General features: G+C 38.2%; 1 protein-coding gene across 2 annotated transcripts in view; it reads left to right on the plus strand.

Moving 5' to 3' along the window:
* Positions 1-4204: 4204 nt before the first annotated feature.
* The window catches only part of SYT1 (synaptotagmin 1), a 234131-nt gene continuing 213832 nt past the window's right edge, over positions 4205-24503 (plus strand). For both annotated transcript variants that reach the window (XM_055395938.1, XM_088836818.1), the window contains exon 1: positions 4205-4370. In XM_055395938.1, the coding sequence (XP_055251913.1) occupies positions 4205-4370 (166 nt within the window). The remainder of the gene's footprint in view (positions 4371-24503) is intronic.

Here is a 24503-nt window from a genome sequence, read left to right on the forward strand (position 1 = left end):
ACACTTACAGGAGGTCAAGGGAAATTCTATTGGAATAAAATCACTACATGTTGCCCTCCACCTCAAAAATACATACTAATACATTCTGTGGTATCTCCTGGATTCTGTAATAGTTCCTGCAAGAATTACTTTCAGTTTGGAGCATTTCTACATTCAAAGACTTTTCTTAGTAATAATGTATTTTTCGATATTTTTTGACCTTCTTCTCCTGTTTGCTCTTTAATTTTGCATGCTATTATGATAAAGTGCAATACTTAAACACAGATGGAAATAGTTCTTTCAACAAAAAATCATTATGTTGATGCAGGTTGGTATACTGTCTCACTGTATAAGCCGAGAAATCCATATCAATTTGTAGACCCAGAGATAGACATAATTAAAGTCCTACTAAGTAGAATAAATATAAGGAACAGAGGGAAGTTGTCATGGCAACCAAAAATCCTGATTTTCCTCATTTTATATCACAAATGTATTAGCCTTCATGATACCTTAAAAATTTTTCTACATTCTATTTTACCCAGTCACCATTTTGCATATTATATTTGCTAAACATGTAGCTGAATCCTTCTTTCTAACAGTTTAGCTTTTTATATTACATCATAAAGGATTTTTTTGAAAATCTGGTGTTAGGAAATAAATCTCTTTTTGCAAGGTACAGTTTCCTCGAGAGCAAAACAGTTTTAAAGCTTTCTTCCCTATGCATAATTTAAAACAATTTAGGCTTATAATATGTTGACAATGTAAACATACATTAACAAGTGAATATACTACCACAATGCTGATGTCTTTAAGTATATCTTCCCAATCTTTACAAAAAAATCTTATCCAGGGAAATTGGACATACTTTATATAATGTTTAGTTATTTGCATTTTCATATAATACTGTAATATATTTCCAGATTTGTAAACACTTACCTTTAATTTTAATATTATTTTATGAATTATCATAATTTTAATCTCTCAGGTAATTTCTAGTCTTAAAATACTACAAACGAGTTACTATAAACATCCTTATATTAATTCTTTATTGTGAATTTCTGGAAAAAAAATGAGTGCTTCTATAGACTATGTTCTGTTACGTTGGCCTTCTGTAAAGTATTTTTCTAAGCTATGGTCTTTTACCCGTTGTCAAGTTTTTTGTATACTTACCTTCACATGTGTATTTATCCACGTTTACAATGAATATATATTAACTTCAGTTCTTTGACTATTTGTGAAATTAAAAACTTTTTTTTTTCCCCAGGGGCAATATGTATATATTTTAGAATTGCTTGTTTGTGACCTTCAGCTTTCTTCTGGGGGAGAATTTATTTTTCTATTCAATAATATTCCTCTTGGCACACTCCAAGATGTTAAATTCCACTTTAACAAACTCAGTAACTATGCCTCTAAAATCAATCAATCTCTTTTCTATTAGTAAGCTGACTTGTGTTTTCTATTCACTGGTAAACTTGTGAATAGAAATGCAAAATTTTTTTCAATTCACAAGAAAATCATAAAATACCTTTCCAGTACTGATTTAATTGCTTAATAACATTTAAATGTTATTATTGAAGAAGATTAGTGGAAGGAACCTTGGATCAGGCTAAATCTGTGTAGAACAAGTCACTTAATCTCTTCACAATCCTTTTTTTCCCCCTATAAAATAAGACCAAGTTACTTTTCAGAGTTTCAGGGAGAGATTGAGGATATTATACTTAAAAATCAATGCCAGCATTTTGGCACATAGTAAATTCTTAATAAATGGCATCTTTAGTTTTTATTATCCTCGTTTAGTATTATTGTATCTTAACAGGTCCCTTACTATAGTGATTTTCCAAACAGTTATGAAACCAGTAGTGGTTTGTGAAGCTAATAAGCATAATTAGAATATTTCACACATAGCAAGGACAAGTTTCCCAATGTGAAATGTGTTCCAAATATAACATATACTGGGAGAGTGTGTATACTGGAGCACAATACACAACGCACTACTTACTAAGAGTTATGGTCCAAAACTCTTTCAAAAAGCAATTTCACTAGATTTTAGTCTCTTAGTATACATATCCCTTACACGAGTGGCCAGGACACCCAGGTACAAATCTCAGCCCCACTAATTACTACTATCTATGAACCAACTGGTCTTAGTCTCCTCACCTGTAAAATGGGTGCTAATTACACTTATCTCATGGGAGTAGTGTGGGAACTCTGCTTTCCTGTATCTAAGCCACTTATTAAATCCTCAGTAATTGTTGGCTTTTTTTTTTTAATCAAGAGTTGAGTAGAACATAAATTTTTTTCCTGAATAAACAAACAAGGCCACATGCACTAAAGTATATAAGAGAATATGAAGTCATCACATTAGTCAGGACTGAATAATTGGCTAGTTTTTACATCAGCAAAATGATGCTTCTTCATAAGCATCCTATTTCCATAAATATGCATTTTCAAGAGCAACGTAACTATTCTTAATTTTGTTATTTACAGACAATATCTCTCAGAATACAAAAGAATAAAAATAGATCCAGCAATCAGTCTTTGTTAGTATATTAGATCCTTAACTGCCCACTATATCTTTATAACTTGCAAAAGACTTTTTTAATTTCACATGGTATACATTAAGTAAAAAGAAGTATTGCCTGAATATTTCTTACATAATCTTTTCTTGATTTTTTTTTAATCAGAAAAAGTTGGGATAATACCACTCGTTAGTAAGTTACAAGTTTATAGATATTACCTTTTTAAATGAAACACCTTCCAGGTATACCTTATGTCTGAAAAGGATCTTTTTTGCAAATTACAGAAACATTCATTTACTTCCTCAGCAACAACAGCAAAAAATACTGAATAAACTTCAAGGTCATTTTCTACATTTTGACTCTCTTTAACATGTATTATTTTTCCTATTGCCTTTTGGACCATTCACCTTACATATAGAAATGTTTTACATTCCAGAATAAATTGGGGAAATATGAACATATTTAGTAATCCAAGAGAAAGGACCCAAACATCTGTGTGCACAAAAGCCGTGAACAAGTGTATAAGCAGTTAGAGGGAACAGCTGAACCTCAGGCTCACCCCAGGAATGACATTCCACTTCCAGAACATGACAGCAATTGAGCTGAAACAGATAATATACCTTTAATTTAATGATGACACTGTTGTACTTATTTTATTTAGCACAATCATTTCCTTTAAATCCCACAATAAACCATAATTCCTGAAATATCCTCAACTATCCTATGGAGACAAGTAATGATGCATATCACATCTGGTGATTCTCACAGAAGAGGAACAAATCCATTTTTTAATACATACAAATATTTCATGCATATGTTTGTATTTGTGTGTGTATGTAATTGAAGTCTTGCTGAGTCACATGAAATGTGAGAGTATCAGTATCAACAGTTTCATCTAGGTAAACATTTAAAGTAATCGAATAAATTTAATAAAATAGTTCAAAAATATAATCAAGCCAAATAAACTAAAATAATTAGACAAGTCATGTTTTATCATCAGTGCTTTGATATATATAGTCAATCATGTCACATTTACAGTGGTTTCGAAAATTCACCCAGCAAGACAGGTGAATTATTGGTCACAGTATTATCTATGGTAAATGTCAAAAAAAAAAAAAAACCTGGGAGGAAAGCATACTATCAATAAATGAGATTCAAAAATTAATTTCTGTATAACATTCAGGAATCTTGGAGTATCAATATTGCAATAGTATTCTTTACAAACATTTTAAAATTGACTAACATTTTGAATGTATGCTATCATTTATCAGCAGTTTTAATATAAATATTTCATCTCATCTCTCCTTGTAAAAAACACAAAATGTTTAGAGTACAGAGCATGTATGTTGTCAATAATTGTTTCATGTGCATCTCAGTAGGACATGGGTTAGAGTTAAATCTACACAGCAAATAATTGCCTGCATAAGTAACTAAGAGATTTGATCGTTTCATTCTATTGTTAGGAGAGAATGCTTTCAATAACTATGGATGGCCTTTCCTTCTGGGGAAGAACCTTCTCTGTGGTTCCATAAATATTTCATGAGCCAACATAAAGTAATATGCTAATGACATGCTATTTACCCAGTGAGCAGGTGTGCCCTCTCCTGTCTCTTCATCTCTAGAATAGCTCTAACCCGGGGCAGGTAACCCATTCTGAACTGTGCTTTTTTTGCTTCGCTCCCCTCACAGTTTCAGCTGAACCTACTATGGTGAGCGAGAGTCATCACGAGGCGCTGGCAGCCCCGCCAGTCACCACTGTGGCGACTGTCCTGCCACATAATGCCACAGAGCCGGCCAGTCCCGGCGAAGGGAAGGAGGATGCCTTCTCCAAGCTGAAGGAGAAGTTTATGAATGAGCTGCATAAAATTCCATGTGAGTATTACATATTGTTACTCGTGTAAAAATATATGGTTGATAATCAGTTTACACATTAGAAGCGAAAAGCAGAATTCCTCTTAACGAAAGCATACCTTTGATTTTTTTTTATTGTTAGAATGGTAGTATTTAAAAAATAAAAAGGTATATTCTTGGAAATGGAGTACTCTAAAGTATTTAAATATACTTAATAAATGAAAATCCAACTTATAAAGAAAAGTATCTTGTGTTTAATGTAGGTGGGTTCTTTTTATCTTCTTCAATATCTCTCTCTCCAGAAAGTATTAATGTTTATGGGTTGTGCTGTATTTTAGATCTTTATTTATGAAATTATTCCACTGTAAAGATTATTCATAAATGATAGCAAAAACATACGTTCCCATTATTACAAGTTTAGTTTTCTTTCACTCATATGTTAATATTTCAAAAATGTTTGCACAATTTTTAACATTTTCTTTGTGGTTATCTGGAAAGAAACCATAAACTGAACCTGTTTGAGTGTGTGTAGCACTGAGTCCAATCAATGGCATTTAATTTAAATCTTAAATTACAGGTTGGTCTTTTCTATTCAAATGTAAACATTTACTATACACTAGACAGTTATCTGGGCTTCCCTGGTGGCCCAGACAGTAAAGACTGCACCTACAACGCAGGAGACCTGGGTTTGATCCCTGGGCCTGATCCCTGGGTCAGAAAGACCCCTGGAGAAGAGAATGTCAACCCACTCCAGTATTCTTGCCTGGGAAATCCTATGGACAGAGGAGCCTGGTGGGCTACAGTCCATGGGTTGCAAAGAGTTGGACATCACTGAGTGGCTAAACACACAGATACTTATCTAGTGTCTAATGGGAAAGTCGATTTTGGCCCTCACAAAAGAAATAATCAATAAGGAGGCAAATGTATATGGTCCATCATGGAATAATAAACAATATATGGAAAACAGGAGGGTAAAGTGGGAAAGGCAAAGGGGTAGAGGGTAAAAGGTTATTATTTGCTTGGATGATCTGAGCTGATTTCCTCTTTAAGGAAACCGAGAGGAGAAAGTTCTAAAACCTGTGAAATACAAGGCCGCTTAGGCAAGAATCCACCTGGGAACAGCAAGGAACTCAGTGTGCCTTTGGTGGAATAAAGCAAAGTAGAGAATGGCAGAACGCAAACCTGAGGCTCTAAGACGAGCCTTGTGAATTGTTCTAAGGAAACTGGATTTTTCTCTGAGTGAAATAAAATGCCTTTGGAACATTTTGAGCAGAGGTATCCCATGATCTGACGTACGCTTTTCTGAAAAATCAGGCAGCCTGGATGGGAGGGGAGTTTGAAAGAGAATGGATACATGTATATGCATAGCTGAGTCCCTTTGCTGTCCACCAGAAACTATTAATATCACAAAATTGTTAATCAGCTATACTCCAATATAAAATAAAAAGCTTAAAAATAAATAAAAATTTAAAATTCACTCTTGCTATGTGTTGAAAATATGCTTAGGGGCACAAAGAGAAATAATAAAGCATGTTGTTGCAATAATCTAGATGAGAGATTTATAAAATTCATAAGAGAAAGATTCTATAAGGACACTGAATTAAACTGCAAGGAATCTTATCCTCCCTGGAACTAACAACTTGTTGATCTGTTTGCCCACATTTAATGAATTCAAATACATCTGAAAGATACTCTTAGCACAACTGTCAGTAATTTCCATTCTCAGCATGAAGATTCATAACCTAGGGAAGGTAGAGACGGTCCAGTAGAGCGAGCCCTAAAGGGGGAACACAGGCTCTTGGTTCTCATCCTTTCTCTGCTGCTGAGCTAATGGACTGATTCAGCAAACTTTTGGTATGACTTTGAAGTCATAACTACAGGGCAAAAACTAAATGTATCTATCAGGAGGGCAAACTCTCACTTGGCTATTTTATCAAAATGCTTGCTTTAAAAGAAATGTGTTAGAGGGAAGCAGAGAAAGCAATGACTAACACCAAATCAAATGTATATTCTGCCTTGTCTTCAGCATCTTTTCCTTCTCTGGAGGAGTAAACAATATGAGAGGCAATGGCAGCGCTGACCACAGTGGGATTTCATGTTCCCCATTAAATACCCATTCTCTCACTTTCTTTAGGCTTTCACCCAGTGTCATCTTCATGAGGACTTCCCCAACCATGCTATTCAAAATTATAATCCATTCACCCATCCCAACTTCATCAGCATTTCCTGTCCTCTCCCCCTTGCTTTATTTCTCACTGGATTACTTAGCACCATCTGAAATGCTGTGTATTATTGGTTTTCTAATTCTTCTGGCTCTCTTCAAAATTATGTAACCTCTATAAAGGGAAAATTCTGGGTCTGTTCTATGCATAGTTTCACCCTGGTGATCCTTAATATATATAGGGCACTCAGTTTCTATTTGTCAAGTGAATGAATGAATCAGTCAATGCTGATTTGGCTTACATGCTGAACCTCCACTCTTAGATTTTGAGGCCTTAAAAGGCTGAAAATTTAAAGCATCTGAAAAAATTTTAAGGTGAAAAACAAGGTCCTCCTGTATGGCACAGGGAACTATATTCAATACCCTGCGATAAACCATAATGGAAAGGAATATGAAAAAGAGTGTATAAATATGTATTACTGAATCACTTTGCTGTACTGTAGAAATAAACACATTATAAATCAAGTATGATAAATTTTAAAGTTTGATTTCTAACACCAAAGAAAGCATCATTCCAATGCTTGACTGAGTCATTCACATTGAGAAAACAAGTTGTTTCCATATTTTTAGCGATAACTTTATCTTTTAGCCTTTTCCACTTAGCGCCATCTATACTTTATATTTTCCTCCCTGTTCGTCAACAGGAAAAGAATCAACAGGGGGAAATATCTGTGCAACTCTCCCTTTTTCTTTTTCTTGGCTAATCTTATTTCATTCCTTCCTCCCAAGCCACTATCCCATTCCTGTATTTCTTTCTTAGGCACTGGAAATCAGATCAGGTCATCAGTCTTCCTCTGTGGAGATTTACTTTTGACCAGCAACCTAAAATAGTAGGAGGTCAGAGAATCTAGGCAACATCTCTAGAAATATGATGCTGCTAGCTATCTCCTTGATTTTTTTAATGCTGAAAAAACAACTGAAATACCTAAAATTTTAAATGGTTTGGCAAATAACTTTAGAAAAACTAAATCATAAATACAGCCACACAGCTTTATGATAAATGTGCAACTGCATATTTTACACTTTCATTTTAATCCATCACAATTTTTACTGCCTGCGTAATTAAAATTTCTAATGGGATTAATACGCAGGGAGCAACACTCCACAGAAATGAAACATATTCCCTAAATCAAATTCCTTTAGGAGCATATGTTACATAAAGGTTATCACTTTTGACTTGGCATAATATGGTGTGATGCTAATGACAGGTAACAAATTAGAATATTAATTGATTTCTGTCTCTGAACTAAATCTTGGCTATCTGACAGATGTGTTTTTTTTGCAAAATTGATAGCAAACAGCTTTAGTCTGTCACTTGAAATTCCCACTTGAGAGAAGAGAGGTGTCACAATGGCAAGAAGTGTGCATGTCATTAGTTGGGTAATCTGCAGAGTCCAGCATGGAGCATATTCAAACCAAACTGCTTGATGATATCATCCATAATACCATGGGGTTTCAAATTTAAAAAAGGAAAAGGAAATGGTAAATTCTGAGCATTTTTATCTTTCCATTCATTCTGCACACTATCTAAATGAAACACACAAGGTTTTGCAGAATGCTTCTTTCTTTTGCAACTTTGATTTTAATATGACTAGGGCCATGGTTGGTTTGTAAAGCATGAACTTGTGTCATCCAAATAGCTGTGATTAAGGTTTTGATATTCATGAGCTTCTTAAAGTCAAGTGCACCTTTCCTGAAGTACAGCAGAAAACCATATAGCCCAAACTTGATTCTGAGTCTAGAATAAGAGCAAGTGGGCTGAGAGTAGTTATGTAATTCATGTAGAAATATAATTGGGTGGACGGTTTAACAAGAATTTAGAAACAAGCTCTGGTTACAGACTGCATAGGTTCAGCTCTTAGCTCTGCCATATTCTATGTGACCTGGGGAATGTGACTTCAACTTTCTGCGCTTCAGTTTATTCTGGTATAAAACGGGGATTATAAATAATATCTCAATATAGAGTTGTTGCATAGAGGCATCAATGCATATGAAGTGCTGAGCGGAGTGTCTGGCACAGAGTAAGCATCCTATAAGTGGTAGCTATTATTAGAGTCAAACTGTCGTTTTTAACGAGTCTGTTTCTCTTTTGGAAAAGCCCTCTGTTCAGGTCAGACAGACACCTAAATTGAGAAAATTCCAGGAACTCTGCAGTCAAATATTCAAGCATTACATTCGTCAAACCCATTCCAAAGATGCCTGTCCTAGAAAAGACAAATTCCCTCTTGGTGTTTCCTCTTCACATCATCTCTAATTTTCTTTTGTCATTTTATTTTCTTACTCCCTCATTCCTTTTAGCCTACAGGTATGCTCAAAGTTCACATATTTGCGATTGAAATTCTATGCATTGTATGTGCTTCGGAAACGTCAGTTTTCTTTGTACACATGCTACGCTTTTCTTCTTCCTTTACCTCCTGTCACCCACCATTCTCACTTCCTCCTTCATATCTACATCAAACTGAGTGGAAAACACAACCTTGGCCCCGACATCTCTTCAACTCCCACTAACAACTCCGCTCCTTCCACTCTGATTTCCATCCATCAAGTACAGGTAAGATGGTCACCAGGTACTTCTTTTTGCACAGTTATGAGGGTGACTTTCAACCTTCATTTGTTCAGATATTTCTGCATCATTATTATGATCAGTGGTCATGATCTGAAAAATCTCGATTTCCCAAGAGTCTATCTCATTTCCTCATCTTCCTTTCTTCCCTCCTTATTCTCTTTCATTGACTGGTCCTCCCTTTTCATTGTCTCTCCTTCCCTGTAGTGGTAGAGGTCACAGTTTACAGGCTTCTGTTTTTAATCCTGTTCCAGTCTTATTCTACATGCTTTCCCTGGGCCATCTCATTCCATAGCTATTCAGGAAAGAAGTCACACTATTATCCTTATCTCCCTGACCTACTACAACTCCAGTTCCATACCTGCATTCATTGAAGTCCTGTTAAATCTCCTTTAAAAAACTGCTTAAAATCAGTCGGCAATTTTCTTTTCTCTCTTCCTGTATTCCCTTTCCCCATTAACCCTGACACATTTTTTAATTACTCAAGAACCTGTTCAAATGTTACCATTTGGACAAGAAGAATTGAGTCATCCTGAAAGCTTTCAAAGCTCTTCATCTAAACTGCTCAGAGGCAGGTACAATTTCTTACACACATTCGTATCCCCCATACTCTGAAAGTGTCTGCCATCGTGCTAGAAACAACAGTATAGGTATTACAATATTACAGATATTAACATTATACCAAATACTGTGATTCTCATGCCATGCTTAGAAAAACTATGATCTAGAAAGCAATCGTTTCCAAACCTTTTTAGCCAAGGAACCCTTTGTTCAAATAAAATATTGTACAGAAACCTATGGACAGCAAGGCAGAGCTGCCTTGGTGAGTTAAAGATATCTTCCTCACTCACCCTCCCAAGATAGACCAGCAACTGCAAAGACACCTGACTGTGTGGAACACAATTTGAAGGCAGAGACCTGAACAACTAGTGAGTATATCAATGTTATCCCTCACAGCAATAACCAGTGAAACTCATCAACCAGTAGTGGTATAATTGGTTAAATATGACACAAGCTGAGGAAAAATGCAGTCTGGTACTTTTTTCCCTCATGAGGCTGCAGAATGAACATAATGTTATTGCCATATATTAGTGTTAATAATACAATACTAATTCAAGAAGAGATTTTTGAGAAGCATAAGAGAAGAACCCTTAGTAGCATGGGAAGAACAATAATTATTGTAACAATTGCCAGTGTTCACTGGGCACTTTGCAGGGAAGCGTGGGCTGTGCATTCTGTGAAATCGACCTCCATTCTGCCCTATAAAATCTCTACTAGGAGAGAATAATCATTATCCCTCGTTTATGGAGAAGACATCTGAAGCCTAGTAAGGCACACATGGTGGAGGCTGTAGATCAGGCTGTGTCAGGAAAAAGCTCTGCACTTTTGTGATTATGCCTTCACAGAATATCCCAGACTGCAAATCACCTCCACTGTTATTTATCTCAACTGACTAGAAACTCTTAGGACTCTAGGTGCCTACTCAGAGACACTGGTTGATATCTGATGTTTGTCTTTGTTATTCATCTTAATGTCTAAATAAGTGGAAAACAAGTTTAATACTAATTGAGTTTCTCCTTGGAGAAGGAAATGGCGACCCACTCCAGTATGCTCGCCTAGAGAATCCCATGGACAGAGGAGCCTAGTGAGCTACAGTCCATGGGGTCGCAAAAGAGTCGGACATGACTGAGTGACTAACACTAACACTTGGCTTTAAAGACAAGTGTTTATTCACTTTTATTTCTGCATTTCTTTTATTGGACTCACTCTGTCATGTGAATAATCTATTACTATCCAAGTACTAAGAGTTAGAGTCTGCTGCATTGTAGAAATTAATTTTTCAGCTATCATCCACTGACTCAACTTCAGCTTCATCTGTTGACTCAGTTCTTCTCACACTTGAGAAAAGTATTGGTTAAGATGTTAAGTGAAATTATTCATTGTTAGTTCAGTTCAGTTGCTCAGTCATGTCCAACTCTTCGCAACCCCATGAATCACAGCACGCCAGGCCTCCCTGTCCCTCACCAACTCCCGGAGTTCACTCAAACTCTTGTCCACAGAGTCAGTGATGCCATCCAGCCATCTCATTCTCTGTCGTCCCCTTCTCCTCCCGCCCCCAACCTATCCCAGCATCAGAGTCTTTTCCAGTGAGTCAACTCATCTCATGAGGTGGCCAAAGTACTGGAGTTTCAGCTTTAGCATCAGTCCTTCCAATGAACACCCAGGACTGATCTCCTTTAGAATGGACTGGTTGGCTCTCCTTGCAGTCCAAGGGACTCTCAGGAGTCTTCTCTAACACCACAGTGCAAAAGCATCAATTCTTCAGGGATCAGCTTTCTTCACAGTCCAACTCTCACATCCATACAGGACCACTGGCAAAACCATAGCCTTGACTAGACGGACCTTTGTTGACAAAGTAATGTCTCTGCTTTTTAATATACTATCAAGGTTGGTCATAACTTTCCTTGCAAGGAGTAAGCGTCTTTTAATTTCATGGCTGCAATCAGCATCCGTAGTGATTTTGGAGCCCCCAAAAATAAAGTCTGACACTGTTTCCACTGTTTCCCCATCTATTTCCCATGAAGGGATGGGACCAGATGCCATGATCTTTGTTTTCTGAATGTTGAGCTTCAAGCCAACTTTTTCACTCTCCTCTTTGTTAGCCTCTATTGAATTGAAATATCTATGAGAAAAAAGTTAGAGTGCAGGTGAGGGTTATTTTCAGTGCTTTGCAATATTGAATGACTCCATCAGGGCAATGCTGAAGGAATCTATGTGGGATAAGGACACTTAGAGATAAGGGTGGTGTTTGTTTCATCACAGCACAGTGTAGTGATTCATGCTTGCATGCTTATGCACAATAAACATTTTGATTTAGTTATATCACTTCTCAAGTTTAATTCTGATTCAAAATACATGAAGTGTATATGTGTATATGTATATACAGTGTGAATATGGTGTGTGTGTGTGTGTTAATGGTTACCGTAAAAAATAGTTCTAGTCAGTTTGGTTCTTAATAGGGTTGACACTGCCCCCTACAGGCTGTTGTGAATATTTGTTGGGCCGTTTTTAGTGTGCTGAAAAATGGGCATGAGGGGCAGCTGCTTGCATTTACAGGCCCTGGGCCAAGAACCTAAACTTCTTCCCACATGTGACACAGTTTCACACAATTAAAAACTCTCCCCATTCCACACATATTTCACAGTCTCCCTGGGATATGCATAAGAAAGGAACCCGTTTATAATAATTTGAACCTGGAACAACTTGACATACAATGTGAAAGTGTTTTTGCAAGGCACTGATATAAGCCGACTATTCTAGCTCTTATTCTGATGTTTGCCTCTGAACTTTCTTTTGCTCCTGACTTTTTGTGAAATTTCTGTCTTATTTCTCCAAATCCAAATATCCCTTTTAGCAATTGTAAGCGTTTGATCACTTCTTTGGGACAGTAGTAAAGTTTTGAATTTCTGAAGATTTTTACAATGAAATGTGAATTATATAAATTACTCTATTATTTCTCCTGTATTATAGTTAGCACATTGTATTGATTTGTAAAGTTTATGTAGGTATGTTGTATCATCTATTATTTATACTATGAGTAAAAGGATTATTATAACATAATTGTTTTAATACTAATTTTAAAGAGCAAGTATGTAATGTGACTATCGACATCCTATATTCAATATAGAAACCTAACAAAATTATATGCTACTGATGCTGTATTTCAGAAAGGTTGTTTAAATGTGTCCTTGAACTTTGTTTCCCTCTTGGAAGCCTATTATGTAGAAAATTCCCCCAAGAAGCATGCTTTTAAAATGAACTAGTGCTGTGAGATTTTATAAGCTTCCAAAGTATAGGTAATACAGAGTAACACTAAGCACATTAAGCCACCAAGTGAATTAAGATCTCAGCGAAGTTTCCAGACCTGATTTAGCTACATTCCATTAGCATTTCAAAGATATTAAGTAAACACATCTAAGAAAAATAAGGGGAGTGAACAATACTTTGGACATATATTAATAATACCTCAGGAGTCACCTTGCTGAAATACTGTACAAATAGACAGATAAGTGTTTAAAATTATTTTTAAATACAATTCTCACCACATGGCAGCTGCATGTCAAAATACAGACTGTATTTTCACCCAGGGAAGTCTGACTACAAATGCAAATCTATAAAGGAAACAGCAAAAGGAAAGAAGCTGAGAGACTGCTGTTTTCTCCTCACCCTAATGACTAGGTAGATCTTTAATCGTGCTGCTGGCCTGTCAGGTTTGTGCCGTTTCCATTAAATTAGATAAAGAATTTAGAAGCAGAAACCAGAGGGAAGTTACGTGGTATGCCATGATCTTTTTAGCACTCAGCTTTATTTTTCTTTGTTTTGATTTTCATTCCTGAGAAAATTATTATAAAAGGTTTGAACTTGTTATCATCTGAGTCCACGTGCCTCCCCAGTCTGCCTTTTCAGTGAACTTAGATAACTTAGAAATAAAGATGAGGACGACAGTGGCCCTTTTAAACATTTCCTCACCAAGTAACACTTTCACTGAAACCACTGTCCGGGAGGAATCTCAAAATCACTTCAACCCTCCGCCTTTTCAAGTTTTTTACATACAAACAAGTTTTTTTTAAGCCACAGTCAGCTACAAATAATGGAAATATATTTGACTAATAATTATGCTGTTTATGGAAAGGAGTGTGTACCTGTCCAAAGAAACTCAGCAAAGAGCCAGGACCTCAGGGTAATGAGCCTTAGTTCATGGAATGTCATGGTTTGATGCCTTGAAAAGAAAATTTTATGACAATAATTTTCTTTTATAAGGATTTGGATCAGATTCTTTAAAATCAGTAAACTACTGCAATAGATTAAAACCACTGCTATTAAATAAATATTACCCCCCAAATACTTCTGTGCACTTGAGTAGCCTGAAGGTTTAAGGCTGTGACCATAATTCTGAGTTAGTCACTCAGAGACGCTGGCCCAGTGTTACTTGTTGTTCAGTCACTGAGTTGTGTCCAGCTCTTCGTGACCCCCATGGACTACAGCACGCCAGGCTTCCCTGTCCTTCACTATCTTCCAGAGCTTGTTCAAACTCACGTCCATTGAGTCAGTGATGCCAGGCAACCATCTCACCCACTGTCGTCCTCTTCTCCTCCTGCCCTCAATTTTCCCAGCATCAGGGTCTTTTCCAATGAGTCAGTTCTTCTCATCAGGTAGCCAAAGTATCGGAGCTTAACCTGCTTTAGTGGGATATTGTTTGCTATAATAAAAGGCCAGAGTGTGAGCTCTGGAGTTGGTCTGCCTGGGGTCAAAGTCCCAATTCTGCTGTTACTACTATGTAATCTTGAGCAAATCATTTAATCTCTCTGTAAAATGAGGATAATCATAGTACCTACTTCTGGGAAGTTGTCTGGAATGTAATATGGGACATATTCAAAATTCATAAACTTCTAATGTTTATTTTATATAACTCCCACTGTGTTCCAGGCTGGTATTCCACGCTTAGGAACGAAACTAAAGCACTCATTTTAACTCGCTTTGGGCCTCAGCAGCATTACAGACTCAGAACTTTCCTACCAGTTGTTGTTGTTCAGTCACCCAGTCATGTCCAACTCTTTGCGATCCCATGGACCACAGCACGCCAGGCTTCCCTGTCCCTCACCATCGCCTGAAGTTTGCCCAAGTTCATATGCATTGCCTTGGTGATGCCATCCAGCCATCTCATCCTCTGACACTCTCTTCCCCTTCTGCCCTCAATCTTCCCTGCATCAGGGACTTTTCCAATGAGTCAGATGACTAAAATACTGGAGCTTCAGCTTCAGCATAAGTTCTTCCAAGGAGTAATCAGGGTAGACTTCTCTTAAGATTTGATCTCCTTTTCTACCAGAAGGACTTCTAGCATTGTAAGATATGATATTGTTTTTGCCTTATCATTCCAGCATCATCTCCACTTAATCACTCTCACACAGTTTGTTTTGGCAATACAGAGAGCCTTAGAGTTACAGAATTTACTATCCCCATCGTCACATGCTTCTAGGTCTTTGCCCAAACCCACTCCTCTACCCGAAATGGCTTGGTGGCCCCTGCTGGTCTAGCAGGACTATTTCTAGTTATGCTTCAGAACTCTATTCTTTTTTAAAGCTCTTCCTGTCCTCATGCTCCCCACCCCATGATCAGCAATTCTCCTTCTGTAATAGGTCTGTGCTTTACATATATTTATAATTTTTGCTTCCTGTTTACTTCTGTTTTCTTTCCTAATACCAACCTCTCTCAATACAACCAATCTACGCGAGATCAAAACACTGTCTTTTCATCTTTTTGTCTCAACCCAGCACAAAACTTGGCTCATAGTAGGTAAAATTATTATTCTCTTTCAGCTTAAAAGATCCTAGGTATTTATACTAACAAGAAAAGGACTTCCAGTCATAGATACAGACAGATTGGCAGAGCCCAGAGGCAGGAAATCAGTCAACCATGACTGACTAATGGGGAAGTAAGCTGCAGCATGGTGACTGTAGTTAATAATACTGCATTGCATATAAAGTTGCTAAGAGACTAGATAGCTGAGCACAAAGAATTGATGCTTTTGAACTGTGGTGCTGGAGAAGACTCTTGAGAGTTCCTTGGACTGCAAGGAGATCCAACCAGTCTATCCTAAATGAGATCAGTCCTGAGTGTTCATTGGAAGGACTGATGCTGAAGCTGAAGCTCTAATACTTTGGCCACCTCATGGGAAGAGTTGACTCACTGGAAACAACCCTGATGCTGGGAGGGATTGGGGGCAGGAGGAGCAGGGGACGACAGAGAATGAGATGGCTGGGTGGCATCACCGACCCGATGCACATGAGTTTGGGTGAACTCCGGGAGTTGGTGATGGACAGGGAGGCCTGGCGTGCTGCGATTCATGGGGTCACAAAGAGTCGGACATGACTGAGCGACTGAACTGACTGACTGAAGAGACTAGATATTAAAAGTACTCATAACAAGAAAAAAAAAATTGTAACTGCATATATGATGAATGTTAACTAGATTTATTGGGGGTGATCATTTCAGAACATACACACATACTGAATCATTATGTTCTACACCTGAAACAAATACAGTCTTATATGTCAATTACATCTCTATTAAAAACAGAAAAGGACTTCCAAAGGGGCAATTACAGAAAGGTGTAATAACAACACTAATAACATTCAAGGCTAAATTCAACATTACATTGAACTAAAGATCCCCGACCCTCCAGAGCTCTTTTACTTTGCTCAGCCTTTGTCATCTTCTGTTTTCTTTCTTCCTTGCCTGTGTTGTATTAAAATGTTAGAAACTAATTAATCCTCTTTGGCCAGTCTGATTCAGCTCTGAGACACAAACAGCCACCCAACTGGTCCTCAGAGCACACAATTCTCCCCACAAACATTTTTGTTCAAGTGGAGACCTGGGATTTAACACTAGTTTCATCTTTCAGTTTAAAAAATAATGTATTGTATTGCAACACCCAGGAAACAAGATGAGCTCACATCTTTTAACGATTGCCAGACTACACAGCCCAGTTTCCGGTGCGATCACTGAGAGCCCAAAGACGCCGGCAAATGTGTTATAGCAGCTTTTCCCGCAATGCGTACTTCTGTGAGGTTCTCACTGGGGAGTAGCTGTTTACAGGACACGCTATGCATCTCCCTGTTTCACTGATCAGCCACACAAAGCATAGCCTTCTGGTCTTGCAGGGGCTGTAGTTGTCGATGACGCCACACTGTGGATATCATTTAAAGTGGTGCTTCAGAATGGCCTCGCCAACCTTCTTTGGCCCACACTGACTGGAACTGTTCCATGACACCTCACCTTTCCACAGCAGCTGTCATCCATCCACTGTTCTTTTCCAGATCTGCTAATGTGGCTCTAGTGATGTGATTTACCTGGCTGTCTTCCAGGTCCTCATCGGTAGAGAGTCTGTTTTGCTATTTTGCATTCTGTAGCCTTCAACTCTAGCACCGACGCTACTGATATGAAAGCTCAGGTACTTATAAGAGTTCAAATTTAATGAGCTGTCTAAAAGCTGAGCACCAAGTGATTCACCAGTGCTTCAACTACTCGAACACAGTTTCCCAAAGTCAGTTCTGCTGTTTTATCCTCCATGGAGATCATGCAGCTTTGCTTCTCTCTGGACTTCCTGACTTGGCCGTTCATTCAGCCAGGGACAGTGGACATTTTGTACAGGCACCCAGTGCCTCACTCTTCTCTCTTGGTTCCTGAGACTTTAATCATCTTTCTGAGTGTTCTTATTCTCTCTGTCCCCTTCAATCACTAACAGATAGGTACTTCCCAAGGATCTGCCTTTGGCATCCATCTACCTCTATGATTTCTTCATAATTTTAGGACTTCCAATACTCTTTATGTAAATCACACTCTAAACTCAATCCCAAGTCTTAATGTCTTTACTGAGCTCCTGCATTTTGCTAAATTCACTTTACTAAGGAATGGTTTATTTACAATAAGGTGCACCCATTGCAAATGTACATTTTGACAAATATACACAATGTAATCACCCCTCTAAACAATGCCTCTAAGTCCCTTTCTAGCAATTCCTGCCCTGGTTCTAGGTGATAATTTATCTGCTTTCTGTCACTATCAATTCCTTTTGACTATTCAAGAATTTCATAAAAATGGAACAATGCACTGTGTAGTCTCTTGCATCTGACTTCTTTCACTGAATCCAATGTTTTTGGGATTCATCCATGCTCTTTTATATATCAGTAATCCATTCCTTTTTACTGCTCAGCATTCCATTCTATAGTCGACAGTCTGCTTGTCGATTAAGGAAAATATAGGTTGTTTTCAGTTCGGAACTCTTAAGAATAAAGCTGCTGAAAATACTCTTGTGTAAGTCCTTGAGTTGATATATGTTTATGTTATGTTTATGGTTTCTCTTGGTGGCTCAGATGGCAAAGAATCTGCCTGTAATACAGGAGACCTGGATTTGATCCTCGGGTTGGGAAAACCCCTGGAGAAGGGAATGGTTACCCAATCCACTATTCTTACTTGGAGAATGCAATGGCCAGAGGAGCACCTATGGGGTCTAAAAAAGTTGGATATGACTGAGCAACGAACACTTTTACTTTTTACTTTCACTATATTTCCTCTCGGGGAGTACCTCTGTGAGGAACTGCTGAGTAGTAATGTAATATTTGTTTTTCTTTGTATAAAAAAGAGAGTCAAACTTTTCCTAAAAATGACTGTGTTATTTATATCCTACCAGTGATGTATAAAAGTTCTAGTTGCTCTCTGCCCTTGCTAACACTTGGAAATGTTGGGCTTTCTAGCCATTTGTAGTTCAGGTATTGAGTATGTCATTGTAATGTGTATTTCCATGGTAACTCAAAACAGACTGTAGATCTAAACAAAAAATTAAAAAAAGAAAACTCTTAGAAGAAAACATAGTGGGTAATTCAATGATCTTGATTTTTCCCAGCTTTACTGAAATATAATTGATAACATAACATTGTATAAGATTAAACTATGCAGGAGACAGGGATCAAGACCATCCCAAGAAAAAGAAATGCAAAAAACCAAAATGGCTGTCTGGAGAGGCCTTACAAATAGCTGTAAAAAGAAGAGAAGCAAAAAGCAAAGGAGAAAAGGAAAGATATAAGCATCTGAATGCAGAGTTCCAAAGAATAGCAAGGAGAGATAAGAAAGCCTTCCTCAGCGATCAATGCAAAGAAATGGAGGAAAACAACCGAATGGGAAAGACTAGAGATCTCTTCAAGAAAATGAGAGATACCAAGGGAACATTTCATGCAAAGATGGGCTCGATAAAGGACAGAAATGGTATGGACCTAACAGAAGCAGAAGATATTAAGAAGAGGTGGCAAGAATACACAGAAGAACTGTACAAAAAAGATCTTCACAACCCAGATAATCACGATGGTGTGATCACTCACCTAGAACCAGACATCCTGGAATGTGAAGTCAAGTAAGCCTTAGAAAGCATCACTTACGAACAAAGCTAGTGGAGGTGACGGAATTCCAGTTGAGCTACTTCAAATCCTAAATGATGATGCTGTGAAGGTGCTTCACTCAATCTGCCAGCTAATTTGGAAAACTCATCAGTGGCCATAGGACTGGAGTAGGTCAGTTTTCATTCCAATCCCAAAGAAAGGCAATGCCAAAGAATGCTCAAACTATCACACAATTGCATTCATCTCACAAACTAGCAAAGTAATTGCTCAAAATTCTCCAAGCCAGGCTTAAACATTATGTGAACTGTGATTTCCAGATGTTCAAGCTGGTTTTAGAAAATGCAGAGGAACCAGAGGTCAAATTACCAACATCAAATTGGATCATCAAAAAAGCAAGAGAGTTCCAGGAAAATATCTATTTCTGCTTTATTGACTATGCCAAAGCCTTTGACTGTGTGAATCACAACAAACTCTGGAAAATTCTTCAAGAGATGGGAATACCAGACCACCTGACCTGCCTCCTGAGATCTGTATGCAGGTCAAGAAGCAACAGTTAGAACTGGACATGGAACAACAGACTGGTTCCAAATAGGGAAAGGCGTACGTCAAGGCTGTATATTGTCACCTTGCTTATTTAACTATGTGCAGAGTACATCATGAAGAATGCTGGGCTGGATGAAGCACAAGCTGGAATCAAGATTGCCTGGAGAAATATCAATAACCTCAGATATGCAGATGACACCACCCTTATGGCAGAAAGTGAAGAAGAACTAAAGAGCCTCTTGATGAAAGTGAAAGAGGAGAGTGAAAAGTTGGCTTAAAGCTCAACATTCAGAAAACTAAGATCATAATATCCAGTCCCATCACTTCATGGCAAATAGATAGGGAAACAGTGGCAGACTTTATTTTGGGGGGCTCCAAAATCACTGCAGATAGTAACTGCAGCCATGAAATTACAAGATGGCTACTCCTTGAAAGAAAAGTTATGACTAACCTCGACAGCATATTAAAAAGTAGAGACATTACTTTACCAACCAAGGTCCGTCTAGTTGAGGCTATTGTTTTTCCAGTAGCCATACAGGGATGTGAGAGTTGGACTATAAAGAAAGCTGAGTGCCGAAGAATTGATGCTCTTGAACTGTAGTGTTGGAGAAGACTCTTGAGAGTCTCTTGGACTGAGAGGAGATCCAACCAGTCCATGCAAAAGGAAATCAGTCCTGAATATTCATTGGAAGGACTGATGCTGAAGCTGAAACTCCAATACTTTGACCACTTGATGTGAAGAACTGACTCATTGGAAAAGACTCTGATGCTGGGAAAGATTGAAGGTGGGAGGAGAAGGGGACGACCGAGGATGAGATGGTTGGATGGCATCACTGACTCAATGGACATGAGTTTGAGTGAACTCTGGGAGTTGGTGATGGATGAGGAGGCCTGGTATGCTGCAGTCCTTGGGTAGCAAAGAGTCAGACACGACTGAGTGACTGAACTGACTGACTGAAACTATACAGCATGTTGATTTGATACAAAATTATTACCAACATGCTGCTGCTGCTACGTCACTTCAGTCGTGTCCGACTCTGTGTGACCCCATAGACAGAAGCCCACCAGGGTCCCCCGTCCCTGGGATTCTCCAGGCAAGAACACTGGAGTGGGTTGTCATTTCCTTCTCCAATGTGTGAAAGTGAAAAGTGAAAGTGAAGTCACTCAGTTGTGTCCGACCCTTAGCGACCCCACGGACTGCAGCCTACCAGACTCCTCCATCCATGGGATTTTCTAGGCAAGAGTACTGGAGTGGCTTGCCATTACCAACATAGCATTAGCTAATACTTCAATTCCATCACATAATCACCATTTCTTATTTGAGCTGAGAACATTCAAGATCTACTCTTAGCAAATTTTAAGTATAAAATACAATATCTTTAGCTGTAATCACCAGGCTATGCGTTCAATCCTCAGAAGTTATTTAACTTATTTACCTCAGAACTTATTTAATTGGAAGGATTTATTTAACTGGAAGTTTGTACCCTTTGGTCATTAACTCTCCATTTACCCTACCCAGCAATGGCAGGCTTTAAAAGACACCAAAAGCTCAAGTATAAAAAGTTGATAAATTAAACTTCTTCCAAAACAAATACTTCTGCTTTTGAAAGGCACCATTAAGAAAATAAAGGAAGTCATAGACTGAAGACTATCTGCAGTATATATATTTGACAAAGATGTTGTTTGTGGAAAATATTTATTTAAAAACTTTTTACAAACCAGTATAAAAATGAGCAAGAGATTTGAACAGATACTCAGTGGAAGAAGAGACACATGACCAATAAACTCATATCAGGATCAATTAAGTGATCATTGATATTCAACATTTTTAGCTATTAGGAAAATGCAAATCAAAACTACAATGAATTCCATTTTTGAAAAGCTCTTTTTAAGATCTATTTAGCTGAATATGCCATTTGCAATTGACAGTATATCCCAGCTAAATCCTCACCTTTCCCCCCCCCCCAACAAAACACACAGATGCCAAACACACACTACCCAGATGCTAAGAACCTTAACGTTGTCTTTGAGTCTTCTCATTTTTCGTCTCCATCATCTAGATAATTAACAAGTCCTATTGCTGTCTTCTCCCTCTCCATTCTCACCACTAATGCTCAATTTGGGTCCTCCATCTGTATTACTAGAGCCTCCTAAAAGGCTCCCATAATCATCTTCACCCATTAGCCAATATGTAGTACATAAATCTTACAGATGATTCCTTCTAGAGCACAGCTCTAAACACACCAATCCCTTGCTCAGAAACCTTTAATACTCTCCCCCTGATTTTTGAACTCTGTTATTTGTCATACAAGACCCTCTGTAGTCTAGCCCCAACCTACTTTTCCAGCCTCAATTCATCTTCTTTGAACTGCACTGACCACTGTTCCCCAGAGATATGCCTCCATTTCCGCCTTTGTACCTCAGTCCATGGGGATCCTACATCTGAAATGTCATTACCCTCATCTCTGCATATCCAAGCCTCTCTATGCTAAAAGATTAAGGCTCAATTCAAATGCTAGTAGTGCTCCTGCTGAATAACCATATTACTCTTTTAATACACCTATCTTCAACTATGTAGTATTATGCTCTTATCTTCCTTAACTAGATTTTAAGTTCTCAGAAAATAACCTCAGACTTTGATCCATTTTTTCATACTCTAGACTATGTGCCTAATGAAGTTTGGGCAGTAGATAAATATGTATGGCATCAATGAGTTGCTTGGTGGTAGAATACCGAATAGTGTAGTTGTCATTCTTATAATCTAGTAGGAGAGATAAGGTATGCATAGAGACAATAGCAATGTCAGGCAGTAGAAATGTGTAGAAGAGTCATCAAAGATGAGCCTGGAATTGTAATTTGGAATTAGGTTAGAGAGGGCCATCAATATCAGGCTAAAGAGTTTAGACTTTATTAAATTGTTAAAGAGGAGCCAGGAACCATTCAAGATATTTAAGCATGGAAGTAACATAATTATGGCTTTGTTTTAGGAACATTAATCTGGCAGTAACGTGTCGGTAGGAGAGAATACCAGGGGGGAGCCTGGAGAGAGGGAGCAGGCAGGAAGGAGGCAAGGGAAGGAACTGCAAAGATAATGAAAGCACAGGCTGATGTGGAACACAAGATACGGATGTGACAGACTCAAGTCACATGCACTTGACACGTACAGCAACTAGATCTGAGGGTGTGTGGGGGGAAATGAACATTAATTCCAGAAGACCTGGGTGATCGATTCATGGTGATGCTCTGGAGGGAACAGGGATAAGGGAAAGCTCAGCAGTGGAAACTGAGGTTTGTGGAGTTGGCCACATATAAATTTAGGTTGTGAAAGTAGATAATTGTCCTAAGTAAGAATGTGTGGGATCAGAGCATGGGGAAGTCAATGATAAATTCTTAAAATGTAAAAGTCTTGGATGAAAAGTGAAATTGATGAAGGGATTAAATGAGCCGTCAGAGAGTAGTGGGTAAAGCAGAAGTGCAGAGTGTCACAGAAGCTAAGAAAAAAGTTTCTGATAAACAGTAACCAGTTTGACTCAGAAGAAATGTACTGAGTGTACTGATTGAAGTTTGGAAAAGTAAAAATGATGAAAGCATGCAATCTACCATTACCATGTTTTCAGTATAGTTGGGGAGGGGAGCAGACACCATCGTCATCATTATTACCAATATTTTTGAGAGATTCGTACAGGACCTCACCTATTTATTAAATTATTATTTGACCAATTATTCCTCTTAACAATCTTGTTGTATTTATGATTTTAATTTTATAAAGGGGTAAAGAATCTCAAATATATTAAGCAAAACATATTCTGGTACAGGTCATAATGAAATAAGTATTAAAGAAAGGTACAAATAAGCAAAGCACAAAGGAAGGAGAGACAGTATGGGAGTAGCTGATGGAGCTAGTTAAGAAAGAGGTGCCTTTTGAATCATGCCTTGAGAGACAGAAGGATTTGCATAACCAAACAACTGGATGGAAAGCCATTCCATATTGAACAAGACGAGTTGTATGTGCCAACACAGAGTTTATGGTTAACAGTTTAGTGTGATTGAGTTGCAGGACATATTGAAATCATGTTGATGAAATCATATGAATTCATTTTGGAGAATATTTAATGCTTGGCTAAGCAGGTCCTACCTTATTCTGCCAACCCTAAGCCTTTAGGTCATTATAAAGAACAGAGTATGGGTCCAACCAAAACTCTCTTTTCGTTCATGACCATCAGAAGAAATAAAGAAACATGGAAGTCTATGCTGAAAAAGGCCTGTGGATTTAGAGCTCTTTGTTGACCTTGGAAAGCCTCATTTCATTAGAGAGCTGGCGTCGGACAGCAGCTTGCAGGGTGTGAGGTGAGGAGTTAAGAAGTGAGACAGTGGAGTGAGAAAGTGCAAGCAGTGTGAACCGTCCTCTCCCACGACAAGCCGAACAGAATGATAGGTCACGCACTTCACAGGATGAGGGGACTGGGTAAATGCTAAGGGAGAGAGCAGCGTGAGACGAAAGTACACAGACGGTCAGTGCAACAGGCACAGTGAGCCCTTTCATGGCTAGTTCTGAATACCATCACATATCCATGCCCCTGGAATTCTCACAAATCCCTGTTTTGTGGGGGTGGGGGTGGGGGGCAACAGAAGTAACTTGTGAACCCGGTCCAGTCCACTGAGAGCTTCAACATTAGAAAGTTTAGAAACTCTTTCTGATACATTCAAATGACTGACTCACTTTGAGTATAAAGTGCTGCTGAGACCACATACCACCACGTTTGTACTATTTTTCCTACTTCCTTGATCAGAGTCTCCCTTTCCCTGTTCTTTCCATAGGCCTCACGCTCTGGCACTTGCCAGTTTTTTTTCTTATGTTAGAGCTGTTTCTCTTA

This window comes from Moschus berezovskii, chromosome 6 (genome assembly GCF_049115385.1).
Source record: "Moschus berezovskii isolate FMDL1 chromosome 6, NW_MosBer_1.0, whole genome shotgun sequence".
NCBI classification, from domain to species: Eukaryota; Metazoa; Chordata; class Mammalia; order Artiodactyla; family Moschidae; genus Moschus; species Moschus berezovskii.